Source organism: Balaenoptera acutorostrata, chromosome 10 (assembly GCF_949987535.1).
Source record: "Balaenoptera acutorostrata chromosome 10, mBalAcu1.1, whole genome shotgun sequence".
Taxonomy (NCBI): domain Eukaryota; kingdom Metazoa; phylum Chordata; class Mammalia; order Artiodactyla; family Balaenopteridae; genus Balaenoptera; species Balaenoptera acutorostrata.
In genome coordinates, this window is record NC_080073.1 from 6,146,678 (window position 1) to 6,169,850 (window position 23,173).

Sequence of the window (23,173 nt, forward strand, 5' to 3'; positions counted from 1 at the left end):
TAAATTGAGAAAAATATTTGCATTATATTACAGAAAGAAGGTTAATATCCATTAAAAAAAGAACTCCTAGTCAATATATAAGAAACAAAGCCCAAAGGACATGAATAGAAGAAATAAAATTCACAAAAGAAATAAAATTAAATACTAACCCTCACTAATTAAAGAAATGCAAATTTAAAAGCTCTGTTTTACATTCTCTCTAACACAGTAATTCTACTTCTAGGGCTTTTTTCCTAAAGAAATAATCCCATGGACATGTAAAGATGTAAGAATGTTCATTTCAACAGCATCTCTAAAAGAAAAATATGCTGAAATTGATTAAATAAATTGAGGACAAGACATACAATAAAATCCTACATATACATAATACGGAATACATAGAAAGAGAACCACAATTATTGTTATATTAAGTTAAAAATAAAAGCGTGCTACAGACAGTATGCTATGATCCAATTTTTGTAAATATAAATAAATAAATAAGTAAGAGCAAAGATGACAAATCTCTCTCGCTGCATTTGCACATGCCTACAAAAACTTCAGGGGAAGACGCTGTGTAATAATCTGTGAAGTCTGCTTAATTCTGGTAAGTGACTTGGGATGGGAGTGGAGGGAGAGTTCCTGTTTCTACCTTATAATAAAAGCATGTATTCCTTTTATACTTAAAGAGATACTGAGAAAAAAAAGGGAGGGAGACAGGGAGGAAAAAGAGAAGGGAGGGAGGGAGAGAGAATAGGGGGAGTCTGGGAGAGAGAAGGCACTCAGGTGTAGTCGTCGCTTGGTATCTGTGGGGGACTGGTTCCAGGAGCCCCTGGGGATACCAAAATCCACAGATGCTCAAGTCCCTTACATAAAATACAAAGCCCTCCATATCTTCGGATGCAAAACCCACGGGTATGGAAGGTGGACTGTATAGTGAAATAAGAAGAGAAGCCATAGCTTTAGAGGTAACATCTGACCCCCACAAACTTACCATCAATGTCCTGGCTACATTACAACCCAAGGTGCCAGCTCCGAGCAGCAGACACTTGACAGACACAACCTTGTCTAAGTCCAAAGTAGGGACCAATCTCCAACACATCAATTTGAGATTTAGATCCACTGATGACTCAGCTAACCTAGAAAATGAGAGAATTACTTATTTATTTAGTCAGTCACTCGTTTATGCCCCAATCTTGTCCTTTTTAGATAGAAAGTAGCTGTATGAGAAAATAAGAAACAAATAGTATGGAAATTAGTATCGAAGGAAAAGTAAAACAAAGCTTGAGGGTGAGCGAGGAGGAGAAAGGTGACCACACAGAACGCATGCCAACATTATCCTCTGCAATTGCACAGTGATGGGCCACCAATCTGATCCTGAGCTCCCAGCAGCCAAGGTGAAATGGGAAGCATGACCAGGTGTAGGAGTTACTGTGTCCAGGAATAAAAACACACCAGCCACTTCTGAGGAAAGATTTTCCTAATACTGAAAACAGAGAAATTTCCGTCTCCTCAATAAAGGGGGTACTTACATCATGCCTTCAATACAGTACTGGTTTCTGTGAAATATTTCTTATAATGTCCTTCAGTGTAGGCTAATAGACAAAATCAAAGGGCAATGAATAAAGAACTAAAAGGTGGTGTAGGTACACAGGTCTGAGAGTCTGAGCTTGAAGCAAGAACGAAATTTAGAATGTCTAGAGAAACATGAATTGTGTGTCCTTCAGGATATCCATCATTAATATTAATTCTCACAACCAAACTTAAATCAAGAGGCAGCCAAGAGTGGATTAACACTCGTCGTCAGTGTGAAGGCACCCCCTGACTGAACTGGGCAATGCTCTTGGCCTGACAGAACCTGGTGTGCACCCTGGAGAAAACGGCTTCCAAAGTATACCTTTTAGGGTCCATACATTCGCTGAGGTTCACCATCCTTGGTCCCATGCCTCCTTTCTGGTTCTTTTCCCATCCAACTGCCTTGGGACAATCTTAAGGCAAATAAAACAGTAAGCTTAGGGAAGGAGGGAAAACTAAAAAATAAGTCAAAGCAGCAAGATGGCTCACACATTGATAAGCTTTTAGTTCACTTCTTTTTCAAGGTTTGCAGGCCAGAATTTGCATCTACTTGCCTCAGTTGCCTCACTTTCCTGAGCCACTAGGAATCTTGTTTAGAGACCCTCAGACCCAAGCACTGTCTTCCCACAGAAGGGCTTCTGAAATAGCCCTGGTCTCCGGCCCGAGTTGCCTTAACTTCTGTAGTTACTGGAAGTTGCTCCAAAAAAAGAATGTATCTGGAGCGGGTCTAAGCCTGTGAAGGGCTTTCTACCTTAGGAAGACAAGCCAGTGTGACTGCAGCACACCTTCTGCTGAGCTCCCACCCGGACCTGTACCTCTCCGTTGAGCGCGCCCCTTCCGCTCCTCATCCTTTCGTTACGCTTCCACCCAGCCTCTCAGTTCCATCACTGTGCCTACCTGTCTCCAGACCTCAGTCCAAGGGACTGCTCTTCTGTTAAGCTGCCCTCTCTTTTAGGCACATCCTTATCCATTCAGACTTTCCTCTCCTCTGACTTTTCCCTTTTCCGCGGACCTCTTTTAACCTCTGCAATGGGTGCCTCTGTAACTCCAATTCCAGCTGTTCTCAAAATGTGCTCCATGCAAAGCTCTGAGAGGATAAAGATCCCATGGCTGACGGGCCTGGGAAATGCTTCTGTACACCTACCTGTGTTCTCCACCTGCCCCACCACCACCCAAACCTGGAGCGTCACATCGCACATGAGGGAGATAAAGCTCTGAGAAACCTGCAGTAAAGGAGCCACTTTGTCTGATTTGGCTTTGAGCTTCCCAATCTTACCTGGCTCTCCATTATCTCCCTCAACCAGTAACACCAATTAAAATCTCACAGGACACATTCAGGGTAATGCTGCTCTATTCCACTGTTGCAAAATCCTCTTAAAAATCTCAATTGCTTTGCAGAATACTTCTGCTACCTCCTCACCTTAATGGAAACCTGGCTTCCTTGGTGGAAACCTGGCTTCCTTGGTGGAAACCTGGCTTCCTTGGTGGAAACCCGGCCTTGTAAATCCTGCTAATGGGGGCTACCCAGTCTTACACTCCCCACACCTTGGGACCTCAGTCACTCTCCCTTCCTCACTGAATTCCCAAAATTCACAATAAAGCCTTAACTCCTTAGCAGGCAATTCACTCAGCTACCTACTCTTCCAGCATCACCTCCAATATCTGCTTGAAGTAACAGTCCCTGAAGGAACAGAAGCTCCTTGACTTAAGGTTAAGAGATACAAGGCTATGGCAGGAATTTTACATTGGTCTCTAATTGTACACTGGTTTTCTTTGGACATTCTCCTACTTTTATTTCTATCAACACCTCTATTTTCCTTTCCTTGGGAACTTTTTAGCTTTCAACCTTTGTTTCTTAAAATAATAGTGCTCAATATAATTATGGGACCTAGAGGTATTGATTTGCTTTACACAATTTTTTATTTCTGGGACAGGACGACCAATGGGAAACGAGGGGGTCAGTTATCTTCAAAAGCTACTTGGCTGGGGTTATCTTTCACAGCAAGGAGCCGAAAAACAAATGACCCTTCCTGTTTTAACTCAGGTGCTCTGGTGTGGTCCTTTTTTACATCACAAAAAATTGAAACTGAAATAATAGATTTGAGTTCTTAAAGAGGATAAGAACTCCAAAATCATTTTTCTGGGGGGAAAAAAAGAGTTCAAACCAGTTACTAACTCATATTTTGTTGGATTTTCTTACTATTCTCATGTTAAATTTAAAAATGCTTCTCTAACACATGTACAGAAATTTGACAAGAAATTCAGAAACACAGTCTAGTACTATAATTAATAACTCCAGCCTCAGCTTTCTCCTGTTACAGATAAGAAATTATAAGACAAACACAAAATGTCATTGCAAATTAAAACATCTCTGTACTCAAGATGTTACAGCCATTTTAAGAAAATTAGATGTACTTTAAACTTACTGATAATTTTTTAAAATACTATAGGTGACCATAATATTTAGTCTATCATATCTGCTTCCATATAATCTACATCCATTAGACATACCCCAAGTTAATGAGAAAATATTTTTTAGGGGAAAGTTACGCCCTGTCTTCCCCTAGCTGGACAAAGAGGAGGAGCACGTCAAGGACAGGAACTGAAAGCAGGGCTCTCAGCAGGGCTCTCGGGTGAGGGCTCCCACCTCAGCAGTGTCTGCTGCTTCCCTCAGCCAGCTGCTCCAACACTCTGTATCAGCAAAGGGGGGTGAGCTTGGCTGCACCACCAAGAGCAGAAGAAGACACAGGATATTCAAAATTGCATTTCTTATAACACTGTCATTGCAACTATGGGATGTCTTAGAAATATTAAAAGACACTACCATACGAATACCTTCAGTTCACATTACGATACAGAATAACTTTACAAAGTTTTATTTATTATAAGGTTTTATTTACAGCTAAGAGGGAAAACATTAATTTACATGAAAAAAGAGGAACATCTACCTCTCTTAAACTAAATAATCTACACTCAATATCAAGCGTAAAGACTTGACAGCACTACTGCGCTACAGAAAACCTCTTTTTCAAATGGAATTGCACGGTGTTTCCTGGGTTTGCCAGCTTCACCAAGCATCAGTGATATATCACTGGGAGCAGGGAGTAAGAGTAATTCAGTGACTTTATCTTTAAAAATGGAAAGAAAAGTGCCTCCCCCCAAAGGTGGTTGGCAGGATTAAGTGAATGACATGTGGAAATAGTTGGTGGCCTGCCAGGTGGAGACCAGGCCGCATTACAGGTTAGTTCACGCTCACCTCATTCCCCTGGAGCTATCTTCCAGTGGCGGCTTAATGAAACATCACATGGGAGCTATTTTAGAATGTGCCAGAAGAGGGTGCTAAATCAAATGTATTAAATATCTAAAGAAGGCAGAGAGGCGACAGATATTTTAAGGCTCTAAACTAACAAGTAAACAGCTTCTTCTTTTGCCTGACGAAGCAGAGATTTTAACACCCCTCACCCCCAAAACACACACTCACATTAAGGCACATGATCCACGGATTAAAGAAAGCAATGTTCCTTGGAACAATGCAGGTGCTGTAAGGAGCAAATTAAACCATGTAGGTATATAAAAGTACTCTGGACAGCACGTAAGACATAGAAATCTGAGGGATCATCTTGGAAAGGGTTCTCGGCTATGGGTAAGATAGGAAATTACCATAAATTAGCATTTATCAAGCAACTATAATATGCCACCATTGCGTCCGTCTTTTACATAGGAGTCAGATTCCTCATAAGGGGTACTCCATGAGGTGGGTATTATTACCTTTATTTTACTCAAATTTGGGTATGTTATTCTGTCTTTGTGATGTGTACATAAATATAAATATATAAATAAATGCAGGTATCTATATCTACACACACACACACACACACACACTCACACATCTATCTATATATATAAAACATTATCTGTGAGCCCAAGTTTCCTAACTTATGAAACACGGAGAACAGCTGATGCCTACCACACAGGATCAGATGAAGAATATTAAACGTGGAAGGAGAAATGGCACTTTTGCTGACTGGCTTACTATATGGAAAATAAGATCACACACAACTTTTTGTAACAAATAAATATGTAGGTGCATTAATACTTCATTCTTCCTGTAAGAAGGGTAAGGAATAAAGATTTTATGTTAAGCAAAAACAAAAAATAGAGGGAAAAAAAATTCTCAGGACTGAAAAAACTGCCTGGAGGAAATTTCCTGAGGACAAGCTCTGCCTTTGTTCCTGTCTGAATAGCAGAGCATGCCCTCTGTTCCAGGGAAGAGCTCCTAGTGGCAAAGAGGTAGGAGCTGTACTTTTCTCTATCTCCATTGCCATTGCGAAGGGATGAAAGAAAAGTTAAACCTCATTTGGTTTCTGGTACATGATAAGTATATGCATTCTCAAAGACCAGCAAGTTACCTGGGCTAAATGCCATTTCTGGAAGCTTCACTTCGAAGATGATGCTGTGGGTGACGTCTCTCACCCCCTGCAGAGTGCGGTCCCGGAAGCAGAGGACTTCAACAGACTGGAAACTGCTACTCCTGATGTCGGGCCCAGATTTTTATTTTTTATTTTTTTTAAGGAAGGAAAAGAAAGAGCTCACGTAAGAGCTTCGGCAAACCCAGATGGAGAGGATTCAATTCATTGTACTTATGCCTCCCTGACACCCTTGGGGGATGATCTTAACCTCTGAGAGATTCTGAACATATCCACGCAGGCTTCCTTTGTCCAAGCGTTTAGAGGCTGAGCGCTGAACTGGCTATGATTTCTTTTTAGGTGAGTTTTATGTAACAATTTCACATTGCACATGAATATTTCTGACAAATGAATCTTAAATGCAGAAAAAGAAAAAAAAGCTCACAAGATATTAAAAAGAAACTCCAAGACAAGCATGGGTTCCTCTGGTCCCCCTTCTCCCACCTGAACGTACAGTCTACGACACGGCAGCTCGGGCAGTGGTGAGGAGGCCCACAGCTCTACAGACTCCCCACCAGGACAAGCAAGTACAACACTCTCCCTCTGGGGATGATCTATAATCTAGCTATCTTTAGTGAACATTGTTATTCAAGTAAAGCAGACACAAAGGTAAATACCCAAATCCTAAATATAAAGGAGCTTGTCTCATGCCTCCTCCCAGTCAATAACCAGCCCCTTCAAAAGTAACTCTTACTCCAACTTCTAAGTCCAGACATGGGTTTTGCCTGTTTTGACCTTTACATACATGGAACCAGGGAGCACGTATTATCTCAGGTCCAGACTCCTTCACTCAACATTATGTTTTTTAAAATTCATCCATGTTGATATGTGTATCAGTAGTTCATTCAGATTCACTATAGCATCGCATTCCATTGCAGTGAATACACCACTATTGATTGTCCATTTCATTGTTCAAGGACAGCTGGGTTATTCCCAGTGTTTGGTTATTAAGAATAATGCTGCTATAAACATTCCTGTATATGTTTTGCTTGCATCTGAGTATGCATTTCTGTGCTGTATATACCCGAGAGGGAAACTGCTGAGCTATAGATATTTTTAACTTCGGTGGATACTGACAAACAGTTTTCCAGCAGTGTTTGAGGGTTCCAATTCATCCACATCTTCGACAACACTTGGTATTCTCATCTTCTTAAACTCATTCTGGTGAGTATCTCATTATCTGGTGAGTATGTAGTAGTATTTCATAATGGTATCTTATTATCTTTATTAATGAGTAGTATCTAGTTATACTTTATTTCCTTGATGACTAATGATGTTGAGCATCTTTTCAAATGTATATTACCCTCTGTTTTATTTAGTCTAAGGTTGAGAAAAAGGGCAGATGGTAGCAACAGGAAAATCCTATCTGAACCTGACTCAGCTGAAGGGAGGGCTAGAGAATTTCAGGATGGGGACCTCCAGCTGTTGGCCCTGCCCTACTCTAAGATATCTTTAGGGCTGTATGGTTGGAGTCTGAAGCTCCATAACAGACCTGCTTAGAGGCTCACCACTGATGGAAACTGGATCATGACTGATTGATCGATTTATTATCTGGTTTCTACGCCAGCAGTGAAAAAAATCCATTTGGGAAAACAGAAATATAGATATAGTTAGGCACAATGTCAAAAACATATAGACAAAGACAGACACACACACAGACAGACAGACACACACACACACACACACACACACACACGTAAATACCATCTGTGGGCTGCTAGGACCAAAAAATTCCTCAAAGGCCATCCAGGGTACTGGGCTAAGTTACAGGGATCATATACACCAATAGTTATCTGTGAACAGAAAAGACTTTCTGAGTGAGGCAAGTATCATGTCACATTCACAACACAAACACTGCTAATCCCTCCTCTTTCCTATTTATGCTCTTTTGCAAAAGCATCAACAATTAGACACTTGGTGAAGGGCTAGAGGCAAGAGAAGAAAGCCAAAGGACCTCACACCAGACAAGAGAACTTCTTGATGGCAGGGGCTGTCAGATTCTTCTCTGCACGCCCCCTGTGCCTCGCATTGGGCCTGGCAGAGAGTAGGAACTAGATACATTCAGAAGGAAGAAAGACTGAAAGGAAAACCGGGAGGGAGGAAGGGCAGTCAACTGTCAGGGCTCACACAGAGAAAATCCTCTCACAAAGAGACATCATCTGCGAAAATTGCTAATTTTCATGTAATGAGAAAATCAAGGAAGGGTCACTACCATTGTAAATCCAGTGAGACCAAATTAAAAAGCCGGATGTCTTTGATATTGCTAACATATATTTCCTCCCATTCCTCCCTCCTCCAGCTCCCCCAACCCTGATCTCCAACTGGAAAACTCAACTGAACTTCAAACACCATGTCTTCAGTGAAGACTGCCCCTGGTGGAGGTTGTCACCCTGTCCTCTCTGCTTCCATAGCCCTCTGTACGTTATACATAACATCTTTCACTTTTTCTGTCTCCTTCCTCTCAAAAGACAATGAGATCTTGATTTCTAAATACCATTCTCCTGCAAAAGGAAATCAGGGCTCCACGGCTACATGGCTAATTCTAGGGCTGCAGCAAGGAAAATACAAGATGAGCCTGAAGCACCTTCTACACCAGAAAGTAAGGAAGTGCTCAATAAACAGAAGGACGGTGGGCATGTCAAGTGGGCACCCGAGACACCTGAAAGAGCTCTCAATGGCCAAGGCGGGGACAATCTGATCAACAAAATAAATAACGTGGTATTGGATTATAACCTAAAGTATAAAACAAGTATCTATGAGTCCATACTGATATAAATGATGAGATAAATAAATACGAAGGTGAAGGGACAAATCTTCCTTACAGAAGATTTCCAAACAACATATGTAGATACCTCCCCCTCCAGGAGTAGAGCTGAATCGTTCTCCTCCTTGAGTGTGGGCTCGACTTAGTGACTCGCTCCCAAAGGAAAAAAATAGTAGTTTTGCAGTGGAGAAAGCTGGCAAATTCTACCTTAAACAAGTGATCAAGTTCAAGACCATCAGGGATGCCATGTAAGTATCAGGTAGCTTGGATATAATGATGACAAGGGCACTTCACCTTAGTGGTATTCTTTCCAAAAATAACCCCATCTAATATAACCCAGCTAATCATAAGTAAACATCAGACGAACCCAAATTAAGAGGCATTAGACCAAAATAACTGAACCAGTACTCTTCAAAACTGTCAAGGTCAAGGTCACTAAAAACAACAAAAGTCTGAGGAACTGCTACAGACCAGAGCTGATGAAGGAGACATGACAACAGAATGCATCTGGGATTCTCCTGGGTGAGAAGGTGAGAGCATGGTCTAAGAGACAGGTTCCTATGAGAAGCAAGAGAGCCCTGAGAATGAGGTCTCTAGCCTAGCGCTCCCTCTGAATGGAGACACTGTCTCCCTGGAGCTCTTCTGGTCCAGCTGGCCACCGCCACCACGTGGGGCACCTTTTTATTTTGTTCCCCTCTATCGATTGTGACAGAGGGCATCTGCCAGGCATACTACATGATTAAGTAATCACTGCTTCAACTTCACATTTTAAAAAATTCACCAAAGGCATTTATCTCTCTGTTATCCAGCAGAGAAGAGAAGAGAAGAGAATGGCCTGACGCAGTGAAAAAAGCACTGGCTGGGGCACCAGCGGGCATGCGTTCTAATCCTGCAGCTAATTGATTTTAAGACCTTGGGGAAGGTCTTCCCTCACCTGTAAAATGAAGCAGTAAAATAATTTCATCTCAAAGGATTCCTTCTAGCTCCAGAATTATAGAGCTTTATAGACCATTAAAGAGAAAAAAAATCCTACATAGCTTACAAAACAACACAGTCTCTATTAAGGCTCAATCTTACCAGGTGTCTAAAGGCTCTTCAATTTTTATTTGGGAAGAACCCAGATAGTATCAATCCAGGAAATGCCATTCATATAGAGATGCTGAGTTTCAGTTTTCAAGTATGACTCCATAAACCTAGGCTCTTATCTAATGTCCTGTCACTTACTCTCATTTGACCTTCAGCAATTTACTTCACCTCTCTATGCCTTAATTTTCTCATCTAGAGGGTAACTCTCACCTGCACTTAGCACAGAGACTGGGAGCAAGACAAGCGGCTCAACAAATGGTAACTGTAACAACAATAGAAATAAACTCTATTGTGGTAGATTCACTGACGTCTTTGTTCAGTTCAGTCTATCACCCTTACACAGTTACCTACCTTCAGTTTCAAGGTTATCTTTTCTTAACCAGCAGAGAAAAAGGAGGCTAAGTTCTAGTTTATCAAATATTCTCTGGATCTAGGTTTTACCATCTGCAATTGTAGAGTTGGGACCAAATGATGTTTAAATTATATAAATTAGAACATTACTTTAGATACCACAAGTGGACGCCTAATTTCAAAGAATGAGCATATTTCTGCCACTAAACACAAAGGCAATGAGGCAGGAAGGTAATAAGAAAAAGAAAATCTTTTTCGAGAAGACCAGGAATAAATTTCTTAGAGCAACCTGACCTAAAATGAGCTACAGAGAAGGAATGAACCACTAAAGAGAAATTTATCACTTACTCGTAAAGGGAGGTCGGCTTGAAAATGCCTTAAAGTAACTCTCCTACCCATATGAGGCACGCTTGGGTACAAAGAGCGAGCACCCGGACTGGAAAATGACAGAATCCATTCGACACTAGGCTGAATACCATTTAATTTTCCTTTGATGATTCAAAAGTGACTCCAAGATCTTCAAGTGCTTTAGGAACCAAATCCAGAACCTCAATCATTGTAGGAATTAGTCCACACAAGGCTGGGTAAGCCAGTTTAACTATATGGGTAAACAGATTTTATAAATGGCAGTCAGAAATAACCATTGGCTTGGAGATCTGGATTCTAGAACTGGCTTTGCCACAAATTCATTGTGTGAACTTGGGCAAATCTCTTCCTTTTACAATACATCAGCAGAAAGAAACAAAATGTCATTGCAAAAAAACCCTTTGTTTAGAAGGTTTATGAAATAAACACTCTTTTCTCCTTGGCTGAGGGCATACAATTCATTGAAGTTGTTCAGTAATGATCTGGCTACAATCCACCCAGCAATTTGCTGAAAAAGTACAAAGTGAGAAAGAAATGAGGGCAAAATTGTCAACTTGAGTGTGTGGAGAAATTTCCACACTGATGCCAAAAAAACATGCTTATCTGACAAATGGCTGTCTATTACCCAAACACTCAATATAACGGGAAATGCACGAGGGAGATTATGTGTCTTAAAAGTATAGGGAAAAAGTTCAGATATCTAATGCACGGCGATGTCACAGATGGCTGCCAAATGCCGAGATCACTAAGAGAAGAAAGAGCCCCGCTAACAGCAGACCAATTATTGCTCCTTTGCTATTTATTGCTCTTGTCCAAAGATTTTACAGCCCTAGAATTAAAGGCTAATGTTGTCAAAATTACAAAACATTTCCCAAACATTTAATCTTCAATAATTGCTCTGAAGAAAGAAGTAAAACTCAATCAAGCAAGCTTTCCTTAAGGACTGGCAACGGGATAGTGACAGGGGCTGTTTCAGTGTAACCACCAGAACTGCTGCAATAGTGCAGTGGCCCCGTGACCCATAGTGGAGTCATTTCTTTGAGGGAAAGGAGAACTTAAACAAGGCCCATTTTCAGCCAACCAAATGTGTGGCAATGTACAGAACGTTCAATGCGGCAGGAGAAAAAGTCGGCGGCTTGTGGCCACAGTTACTGCAAGCAGTGGTGCTAGAGGGGCCCCAAGGCTTGGGAGAGCCGACCGGTCCAATCTCTCCCCAGCTCCGCAGCCTGTGACTTCACACTGGGAGCCCGAAATGGGCCACAGTGGGAGAGCTGAGACCACGGAAGTAAGCAGACACTACAAAATCAGGGTACCCCCATCGCCAAGAGCCCACTGTCAAACATTTACCAGCACACGACTGATTACAAACCTTAAAATGTTCAAACTCTTAACCCAGTAATTCCACATCTAGAAATTTTTCCTAAGGAAATAAATAATTCAAAATACAAGGGGAGGGGAGTATGGGATTTCATGCACAAAGAAGCTCCTAAAAGTGAAGAATTATGAGAAACCTAAATGTCAAAAACTTGGTAAATACATGATCATACAAATTTATTAAAAAGGATGTTAATGTAGAGTTTCATATTATGCTAAAATACTAAAATAAAACAGAATATAGTAGAATCTTAGCCTTTAGAAAAATGCACATAAGATTAGAAGGAAATACACAAAATGTTTACTTAAAAAAAATTCCAAAAAGTTAATTGAAGAGCTTTGGAGATTTTAAAAACAGAAAGATACAGCTGGACATAAAAACAATGAATGGGACCACACCAAGTGCAGCTCATTTATCTGCCAGTGTTCTCGAAGTGGGCACACAGCACTGTCCAAACTCCACGCGATGAGCTACTCGTGAGTCCTAAATCATTCACTGGGTCTCAACTAGCATTTTTCAAAAAGATAGAATAGGATAGAAAACAGAGTGCATGGCCCCTAGCAAAGTATTATTTTGTGAAAGTTTTGCTTCAGTTTTCTATGCGTGTGTATAAACATCTAAAGACACACATAAATATGATTATTGAATCATAAGGCAACAGGTATTTTTAACTACAAGTAACAGTCAAAGGAGTTTGGCATTAAGCGATCCCCTAGCGATCACCTTTAACAACCGTAAGTCATCCAAGAAACGAGAAGAAACCAACCAAAGATGCACTTGCTACTCAGCTTTACTTTAGAGAAAGCATCATTAGTGAACTGGTCAAACCTTCCTGGATGCTCCGGGGCCTTCTGAACCGGTTACCTTGCAAATTTCCGGAAGGGCTTCTCCTGCAGGCAGGCCATGCCTAATTTCTCCAGGTTTCTGTTAAAACCAAAAAGGCAAGAAAGTGTGCCTTTCTTTGGTAAAGGCAAAGTTGGCTGCCTGACTCAGGACCTCAAAATTTCATCTATATAGAATAGCGGGAGATGGAGGTCAGTCCACAGAAAATCATTTTCCTTTGAAAATGAAAGCCGACAAATGTATTCTAAGAAAACACAATGAGAACAGTTATAACATGTGATTAAAACCTAACAAAGCCTGTTTATATCCATCACCTCTTAATTCTCACAACCATCTACGAGGAAGAGGGGGAGGACACTGAGACTCAGAGGTCACAGCCCACGAGGTCGCAGGTGGACCCAACATCTGGCCTTGCTACTCTGTCACGTCGTGCTGTGAGCTACCGATAAAAACGTGGATGTTCTTTTTCCCACTGTGGGAGGCATTCTGACTATAGGAGGTAAGATAATTCACATGTGAAGGGGCCGCCATTCCCCAGCCTCATTTCCATTCTCCTTACCTATAAAATGAGAATGATACTACTCACTCTGCAGGGTGTTGGAAGGATTACTGATACCACGTGTGAGTGACCAGCTCTGTGCTGGACACACAGTCAGAGCTCAGAACGTGGTAACCGCAGCCGCTGCTGACTGAGTGGACAGTGCGCCCTCTTCAGGGACAGGCACCCACTCCCTCCCAGCGAGCTGGGGCTCCGGACCTGAATACGCAGTACCTCCAGATGCAAAGGTCCCAGCTCTGGCTGGCAACAGAGATGGGCCACCCACCTCCAGATCGCAGCAATCCCACAGCCTTCTCCCCCCACCGGGGCAGGCTAACTCCTGTCCTTCCCTTCATGTTCCTCTAAATCAGGGACCCAAAGAGGATCCAGGAATGCGTTTCAGTGTTCTGTGGATCCCCTGAAGTTAGATATTAGATGCTTATTTTTTGGTGGGCAAGGATTGACTGCTTCCACCAAATTCTCAGAGGTTATACGTTTGACCATCATCCCTTCCTCAAATTAAGAACTACTGCTCTAAATTACCCACAACAGATCACACACCTCTCCCATACTCTGTCTCCTGTCAGACCACCAAGCACGTCTACGACTCATACTACATATTGACTTCAGGTGCACAGACAATTTGGGAAAGCCTTTATAAGCAACATACCCTTAATCAGAGAGCAAAAGACCATATAAAGAGACACTTATAACGAGCCCTACTAGGCGTAACCTACCGCTTGCTGAAGGCCTCCTATGTAAGGGGCACTGACCCAGGTACTTCACATATGTGAGCTCCAATCCTCACAACTCATGCACTCATGCCCTCAGTCCCCCTCTGTATTTACACACCAGACATAATACCACGGGATGTAGATGCAATGGTGAAAAATGAGACAGGATACCTGCCCTCATGGAGCTTACGCTGACATGGGAGACGAAGATCAAAGGTCACTCAAGAAAATGTACAATACAATTGTGCTAAATATAACAAAGAGGAGCCATACAGCGCTATGAGAACCCGTTATGGGCAGAATAAACCTCTTTACAGAGGTCAGGGAGGGCTTCCCCAAGGAATCATGAGTAAGTTTCAATCTGAAGAAAGAGTGAACACTTCACTGGGCAAAGGGGAGGTGTGGAGGTGGGGAGAGAAGAGGCAGAAGAAGAGAAAGGAGACAGGAGTTCCGGGCAAAAGGCACGTGCAAAAGCCCTGCAGCAGGAGGGCACGCAGCACTCCTGAGGGGAGCACAGAAGGACTTGGGGCTGGATCCACACAGGGGCCAGGCCATGCAGAGTCCTGTATGCCACGTGAAGGAATTCGGTGTCTATTCTTAGAGCACGGGAGAGAAGGCATTGCTATGCTTCATTCTGAGAGTGACATGATCAGATTTGCTTCTCAGAGGACTGCCTGGGGTGATATGGGGATGGACTCGGGGGAGGCCTGAGCAGCACAAGGAGCCCAGTTAGGAGGCACTGCAGGAAAGCAGAGGAAAGACCATGAAGCTCAGATTGGGGTGGTGGCAGAAGAAACGCAAAGGCGGCAGACCGACAGAAGTTTAGGACACGAAATCTATGGGACACGGGCGTGGGAAAGGACGGAGAGGTGTCTAGCAGGCTGCCCAGATTTCTGGCTCTCGTGACTGGATGGATGCCGGTGTCATCGAGACAGCGATGCCCAGAAGAGGGCCAGACTTGGGCAAAGATCATGAGTTCAGCTTGGAGATAATGAATTCGAGGAGCTGGAGAAGGTAGCCGGGGGTTGGATAATGCAGTCTGGGGTCCAGAGGAGGTTCAGGCTGGAGAATGTGGTCACTAGGGTCGTGGGCACCAGACTCCCCCAGAAGAGAAAACAAACTGAAAAGAGAGAAACCTGGAGGGATTCCAACAGTTCTCCATCTTATCCGTGAGGGCACCAGGGCTCACAGAGGAAGAGTGGCTTCTCGGGAGTCAAAGTCCTGGTAAAAGGAGGCAGGAAATAAAATGTGAAGCCAGACCACAACTGCGGGAGCTCACACTGAAAACAATGCCTATTTCTGGAAGAAGAGGATAAAAAAATTCAAAGAAACTTCATGACTCAAGGAACACGAAAGAGCAACTGGAATTATGTGAAAGCAAGTGAACAAGATCCACGCCATAAAGGCCAGAGTGACCTCAAGTGAAGTGATACGTAGGTTTCACAGAAATCATTTCTTCAGTGCTCTGCTCAAGTCCACAAGTGACTCTGCCTGTCCACAGGAACTCTCTCCTCTCTACATGCACACACCACGTGCCCATTAAGTGTCTGGCATTACGCTAAACGCAGAGGATGCGCTGTGGGGTACAACACGGTCTCTGTGCTAACGCTGCTCACGGGCTGGTCGGTGATACGGGCAAGGCAGACAAGCAGCAAACCAGAATTACACGCGAGCCCAGCCACTGCCAGGAGACAGGCTGCTACGAGGACACAGAAGAGGGATATCAAACAGTACAAGGAATCCGCCAGCGCTTCCCAGGGGTGATGAACCGGAAAGGGGGTGGGGTGAGGCATTAGCCAGGTGCAGGAAGGACAAGGGACAGGCGTGACCGAAGGTGGGAAGGTGGGGGAAGATGGGGGGATCAGGGGCGTCTGGAGGTCACGGTTGCAGCCGCAGCACAGGATGCATCTTGGGGAGCATCAGAAGGTGAGGCTAGAGGGATAGGCAGGCGCCAGGTTTGAGGAGGCGCCGAATGCTAATTATTTCTAACTTTATCTTGAAGTCAACAGGAACCACAGAAGGGTTTTAAGTACAAGAGTGACACAATGCAATCTCTGTGTTAGAAAACGCGTTTGGGCAGCAGTGTGGGGAATGGATGGGACATTCAGGACCACAGAAGGGAGGTCTGCCAGGAGGCCATGAAACTCCTAAGAGCCCACCAATCTGCACAGCTTCTGGTGATCCTGTCTACAACAAGACTGGGCACAGGTGCACAGATAAACAACCAAAAGTATCATCCATATTATTTCGCTGGCACTTCTCTTCCGTGACTTGAGTTTCTAGTTAACTTTCCACAAGTCAATGTCTCATCTCTCCTAGAAGGCAAGAACAGGTATAATCATATTTCATACTTTCTGGATCACAGGAGGTGCTCGGTATATGGGCTGAGCCATGCCAGGCTTTCCTGAGATCGACCTTAACCAAGCGAAGGATCTGTGTCTGACTTGGCCAGTGGCTGGCCTCCAGGTCAGGGCCCTGGCAAACTCGCCAAGACCGCTTCAAAGGAGACTCCAGAGAGTCGTCCGGTCTTTAAAAACTGGCTGCTGCTGAGAAAGAAAGAAAGTGAGCACCTGCTGTATGCTGGGCATTTTATCCACATCATCATGTTTCACCTTCAGCAGCCGTGTAGGAGGCAGGATTAGCACCACAGAACAGGTAGACCCGGGTGAAGAAAGGGTGTGCAAATTCCCCAAGGTCACAGAGCTACGAGGTGGCAATGCTAGGTATCAAAGCCAGACTTATTTGATTCCAAATGTCAAGCAGGGACCGCCTCTCCCCCAGTGACATGAGAATGGGATGGAAGAAAGTGCAAAGGCTTTGGAATGAGACAATTCGGCCGTGTGACTCTGAGTCTCATTTTTGTCAAACAGAAAATGCAGATACTGAGAATACCTATTTCACCAAGTTATTACATGACCCAGTACATGAAAGCCCCTTTTAAACTGTCACGTGCTCTGCAAATTGTTATTTCAGTAGAGCTGCCCTCTGGGGAGGACCAGGTGTTCACCACACACAACATGAAATCCAGCTGCTTTGACACCCGGGCCGTTCCGCCCCGCCTGCCGTCACAACACGGCCTCGCCCTTGACTGGGCTTCACATCATCAGTGGTTGGTCTCACGGCTACTAATTTAGCTACAGTTCCGTGAACATGCCTGGGGTGGTGGTGGCGGGGAGAATTTTAATACAAATCCAGTCCTCAGTCATCAATTTAAACAGGGCTCCCTCTGAAAAACAAAATGCTAATGTGTTTGAGAAAAAAAGTGTACTTAAAAAAAGGTATCTGAAGTTCAGGCTAAGGAAGAGTCAGGGCACCAGTGAGAGGCCCGTCTCTTCTCAGCTCTGATATATCTACACAGCAACTGAAATTCTCCCACTTAATTTCAAAACTGCGTAATACTCATCATCAATTTTTTTATTTTGAACTTTCAGGGTCCGATATGGCTAAGACGGCTTACTATGTATCTCATCACATCTAAATGACACAGTACTCTTTCCCTCATTCAGAAGAATTGTATTCAGGGCCTGGGACAAGGGCTGGCCACTACGATGACACAGATACATCAGACTTGGTCCCTGCCCTCTGAGAGCTTACAGTCTAACAGCACAAAAGGCAGTGTATGCAAGCGAGTGAGTGGAGCAGGCAAGGGGGGGGGGTCAGGGGGCAAGGGCAGTGAGTTCGGAGGGGACAGTCACACCTGCCACACCATGAGAAGGCCTCACCGTGGAGGCGGGGTTTCAACAAGGGGAGAGAGTTTCTTAGAATCCCCACAGGCAGGACCTATTTCAGGAAGATGATACAACACAAGGACAAAGAGAGATGTAGGAAAAGTTCTAGGTGTATTTGCTTAGGGGGAATGTCTGGTGGAAAACAGAGAAGCTTAGCTGGAGCAACGGTTTGTGAGGAAAATAGTGGAAGATGAGGCAGGCAAGGCGGTCTGGAGGCAGAAGGAAGACACCGTGAACTCTTGATCCGTGAGTGACACAGGGAACGTGAGGGGTCTGAGGGAGATCCTTCCCGTGGGGAAGCGAGAGACTCTCACTGTCCAGGAGTGAGAGGACCAGGACCTGAACTACCATGGGAGCTCTGGCAATAAACGAAAATATAGATACAAAATGTATCAGGAAGAAAAACTGAAATAACTTTACCACCAAGAGGAAGTGAGGAATCCAAAATTACTCTGAGGTGCCACAGAGCTAAGAAAATCTGGCGGAGGAGCTGATTTGGGAACTGCAGGGGTGGAAGAGGGTAAAGATAAAGAAATGTTCTGAAATGTTCTTTGGAGGGCTTACGAAACCTAATAAACGAGTACAAATCTTGCAGTGGTCTATCATAACATGAACATCAGATTTTCTTACTGGATAATAAAATGGTACTCAAAGTTTCTCTGACCTTGGTCCTTTGACCTTGGAAGAAATCACTGTAGTGTTTAAGCAAGGAAACCAGCACCATGTTCTCATCATACTTGATTAAGAAGTAAGGCAGTGCTGGGACTCCTTCTGTTTGACAAAGATCATCATATGCTCGTTCAAGGGCTTGAATCTGAAAACAGGAAACACTGAGTTATTCTCTAGACAATTATATACCTAGTTCTGAGCTAAAAATTAACATAAAATAAAAGGTATTACTTTCAAGCCAGAAGACTGTAAATGACTGATCACACTTTTGCAGCAAACAAACGTAAGAGCGCCCCAAATCATACCACCTCACTTTTATATAATGTTTTCCATGTGCATGGTGAAGGGTCTCAGACAGGGGCACAAAGGGACATTGTATGGAACAGCATGATGGCTCCCAGTTCCCTAAGATGTCACCACAAAGGTTTAGAGAGGTAGCCGAATAGTATCTCTCCTGTGATAGCCAAGCATGAATCTACCACAGATGAATTTTTTCCTGACCCTTTCTATAATTTTTAACAGCTTTATTGACACATGCTTACTTCACTTACAATACAGTTGACTCATTTACAATGCACAATTCAATGTTGTTTTTAGCATGTTCACAGGAATTTGCAACCATCACCCCAATAACTAGAGAACATTTTTGTCCCCATTAAAAGAAACCTCAAACCCATCACCAGTCAATCCCCAGGTATACTCTTTTTCTCCCACTTACATTTCTCCTTAGAAAATTAATTCCACAAAACCACAACCTTTGACTTGTCTTAGTAAGTGAGCTTATTATTGTTTTTAATTAATAAGGGCTTCTCCCTGGCTTCGGAATTCAGGGTTTTAGCGAATGATGCGCTTCATGAATTCAAGTCATCTTGCCACTCAATCTTTGCCTCAACAACAATCAGAATTTGGGGGTTGAGGGTCTGTGTCCTACCAACCTGATTATTTCCATTGCTCTCCTGGGAACCATCTCTAATGACCTTATCATCTTTCTTCAACTGCAAAGACTAGCTCTGCATGTACTGTTCTTAATGTAGAAGCTCTGCAACTTGGCACAAAGGAAGGAGGATATCTCCTATTTGGTTTCAAAGACTCCCTCCCCAAAGTATATTGCCTCATGATCCCCACACTGAGAGTGGAGACCACACTTTGGCAAATTCCTGCAGTCTTTCAAAATGTTTCTGTAATTCCTCCCTACTGGCTTTTAGCATTTCAACAAATGTTGCTGAGAACCTGGAGGAGTGTTGCTCGCTACTCTTCAAAACGTGCTTACAGACATTGTGCAAGTAAGTCTGCTTCCAGTACCAGCTCTGGAGGATTCCACAGGAACCACCTCTTCATCCAGACAAGTGCCAGCGTGTCTTTAGAATGAGCTAGATAAACTATTCATGCACGTTAAACCCAGTTTTACCTGCGTTTTGTTTTATTTGTTGATACCTGTTGTGGTGAGAACCTTTGATCCAAGCCCACTGGCCCCCGAATGAGGGGTATACTCTCTGGAAGGCAGAGAGCGGGGGAGCAAAACCAATAGTAGAAGTGGTACTTCTTTAGATCCTAGAAGAAGCAATATAACATATCAGAACAGCGCCCATGGTTAAACTGAAATGCACCTATTAATTTAACTTCCCAGTAGCTACATAAGACAGAAAAATTTAATGCACGCAAGATACAACCAGCTTGTCAGAAATTCTCATCTCCAGCAGAACTCATGATAGGATATGGAAACTCTGTGTTCATCCAAAATAGTCCCACGCACCACACACTAATATATCATGATAGACATAATATATTTTATCGGCCACTTGCTAACAGGAAGTATTCAGTAAGCAATTGACATTGTCGGCATCATTGTTTAATACACAAAATCACCCTGGGAGGTAACTGTTATCATCCCATTTTATAGACAGGAAACTGAAGCTTAGAGAGGGGTGGAAAAGCCTGAACAAAACAAAGGTACTAAGTGGCAGAGAGGCGAGCAGAATTCCCCTTCCCACGCTTAGGCTCCTGTCCACGGTTCCACACACAGGGTGCGCCGTCTGTGGAGGCGCGGCCTCCACACAGGTACCACTCTTCTCACAACTCAATGAACTAAGCATGCTACTAAAGTTATTAAAATGTGCTATTCATAACCTATATATGCCTGAGATAATATAATGCTGTTTTCAGAAATGCCATGTTGGTGAAGTTCAAGTCAACGACTAAGCACTTGCTGTGTACAAGGCAAAATGTTAGACACTCTGACAATAAGAAGATGAATAAAACCCAGTCCAGCCCTCGGGCAGCTCAGTCTCTGCAGGGAGCAGAGATAAAGTAAGTACATGATTAGCTGTATGAGTCACAGAAGAGGTTCTACGAGCTAAGGAGCATAGATGATATAAGAGGTCACATCTTCAGGGGTGTATGTGGCTGTCCCCTGACCAGGGGAGGCGATGCAGGGGCAGTGACCTGTGAGGCTGTTCTAGATGCCATTCCCACTCAGGTCAAATGCTCTCGCCTCTGAATTCCTGCACCAGGTGTGGCCTGAGTCACTCACATGGGAGGACCCCGTGGTTATGTGGGTATCTGACAGCTTCCCCGCCAGTCCGTTACCACTGACCACTATGCAGTTTATTTGGCTACTTCATATTTCCTCTCGAATCTTGCTAAGAATAAAGAGGGGATGGCTGGTTGATGACTTTTCATTCAGATATAATTCACGTACCATGAAAGTCGCCACGTTAAAGCGTACGAGTGGTTTTCTACTATAGTGACAAGGTTGTATCACTATCCCCACCAATTTCAGAACATACGCATCACCCCAAAAAGAAACCCCAACAGCAGAAGCTCCCCATTGGTTTATTAGTTAGAAATACCATTCACAGAAACTCTTCATTCACCTCACTCTCGTCCCCTGGAAACTCCTAGTCTGTTTTCTGTCTCTATGGATTTGCCTGTTCTGGGCTTTTCAAGTAAATGGAGTCAGACTAGATGACTTTTTAAATATAAACTTACACATAAACGTGTGTCCAGATGAAAAAGTCTAGTAATTATAGTTTCCACAGTCTTTAATTCTGCCCACTAATTGATCAACTAAGAACAAATTCCCTTTGACAACAGCAAAGCAAACTGCAAAACTGAAATTAATAAAGTGTCTGTACCTTTGAGTCCTAAAAAGAGTAGAAAGGAAGGCAGAAAACACCTCCAGAGATTATTCTCTCTTCTTTGTATTTAAATGATTTGTCATAATTGATCTTTAGTAAAAGGTTAAACAATTCAAGATGAAGGACTTCACAGTTTCTAAGAAGCTTCATCGAGTCATCTTCAAAAGTCAAAAGGCTTGAATTCCTTAGAATTTTTTGGGGATACAAAGGATCTCGATTACATTAAACATAAAGCCCTTTGTGTCTGATGATTTTTTAAGACAGAGACTTTTAATTTTTTTAAAGTCAGGCTAAGAATGCTCAGTAGAAAGGACAACAGGGCCAATGCACATAATGACTCTGGGAAATGCCTTAAAACTTTAAGTGGGAGCTAATACTATTTTCTCAGTTAAATGCAAATTGTCAATTAGATTATACTAACTAGAATTCTTGGTACAGAAAATGTATTGATGTTAAAGTAAAAAAACCAAAAGTCTTTAATTAGCACTGCTTATATTTATCCTAGTAGTGACCTTACGAAATTACTCAAATTTACAAATTATCAGTGCCAAATTGGGCCTAGTAATCCCCTGAAGAATTTGAACCTTTTTCTATCTCCCCACTATCACACAGAAAGCATTTTAACTTGTTGGAAAATGTGCTCCTTGTAGATGGCCCCCCGGGGTATCGCCTCCAGTTTAGACCCTGTCTCTCTCTCCTTTGCCTTGGGCAGTACATCAGAGAGGCAGCATGAGGAAGAAATGGAGGACTAGTTCGTGGGGGACGAAGAAGGCAAGACCTATAACTTGGCAAACGAAAAAAAAGAAGAAAAATGTAGGGAAGAGGGTTAATATCTGAAGCGGATGAAGTTGGGGTGAAACAGCCAACACACTTAATACGTGTCAACATCAGTATGCTTACATGCCCACCCCAAAGAATGTATTATAAAGAAATAAAGAGGAAAAGAAAATCAGCGTGGCCGACATTGTTCACTGTAACATTTTTTTATAATAGTGAAGACTGAAAACAACCTAGACGTCCCCGAGTCTAAAGAACATACACTTGACAGAATATTATATTGTCAACATAATTATAAAGGATAAATTAGTTTTATATGTAGATATATGGATACACACGTATGCATATATATGTATATACACACATACGCGTGTGTGCACGTGTGCATGTAGCTGGTACTTCTACAATCAGCCCTTACCTTCCTCCCACTTTCCCCATCACCACGACCAGATCCTTTCCCTGCTTCCCTAGGCAGCAGATGTTACCCTAATGTGATTTTTTTCTCCTCTTCAAGGCTGCCCTTAAGGTTCACTTTAATTAGGTCTCACTTGCATAAAATATTTTTCTTTCTTAAAAAAACAGTTGTGTGGACAATCTATGTAGGGTGATCCCCTCTCATCTAGAAGCCACCTGGGGATGGCTAAGATCCCCGCGTCGTCACCTGTTCCTCGTGTCGATGGACCCAGCAACTGAGCTCTGTGGCGCTGAACTTAACAAAGACATTAGCAATGATGAACTGTTGCTCTGGAACCCGACTTTGTCACATCCTAAATGATGAGAGTCGGGCA

At 43.0% G+C, this 23,173-nt stretch overlaps 1 protein-coding gene across 5 annotated transcripts in view; it reads right to left on the reverse strand.

The window, feature by feature from the left end:
* The window catches only part of ATG7 (autophagy related 7), a 268,513-nt gene that overhangs the window by 193,694 nt on the left and 51,646 nt on the right, over positions 1–23,173 (reverse strand). For 3 of the 5 annotated variants that reach the window (XM_057554298.1, XM_057554297.1, XM_057554295.1), the window contains exons 6-12: positions 19,906–20,022; positions 18,467–18,616; positions 12,788–12,883; positions 7,722–7,810; positions 5,961–6,082; positions 1,874–1,964; positions 971–1,115 (exon numbers count right to left, since the gene is read on the reverse strand). In XM_057554298.1, coding sequence (XP_057410281.1) covers positions 971–1,115; positions 1,874–1,964; positions 5,961–6,082; positions 7,722–7,810; positions 12,788–12,883; positions 18,467–18,616; positions 19,906–20,022 — 810 coding nt within the window. The remainder of the gene's footprint in view (positions 1–970; positions 1,116–1,873; positions 1,965–5,960; positions 6,083–7,721; positions 7,811–12,787; positions 12,884–18,466; positions 18,617–19,905; positions 20,023–23,173) is intronic. The other 2 variants (XM_057554299.1, XM_057554300.1) reach the window with 2 other exon arrangements.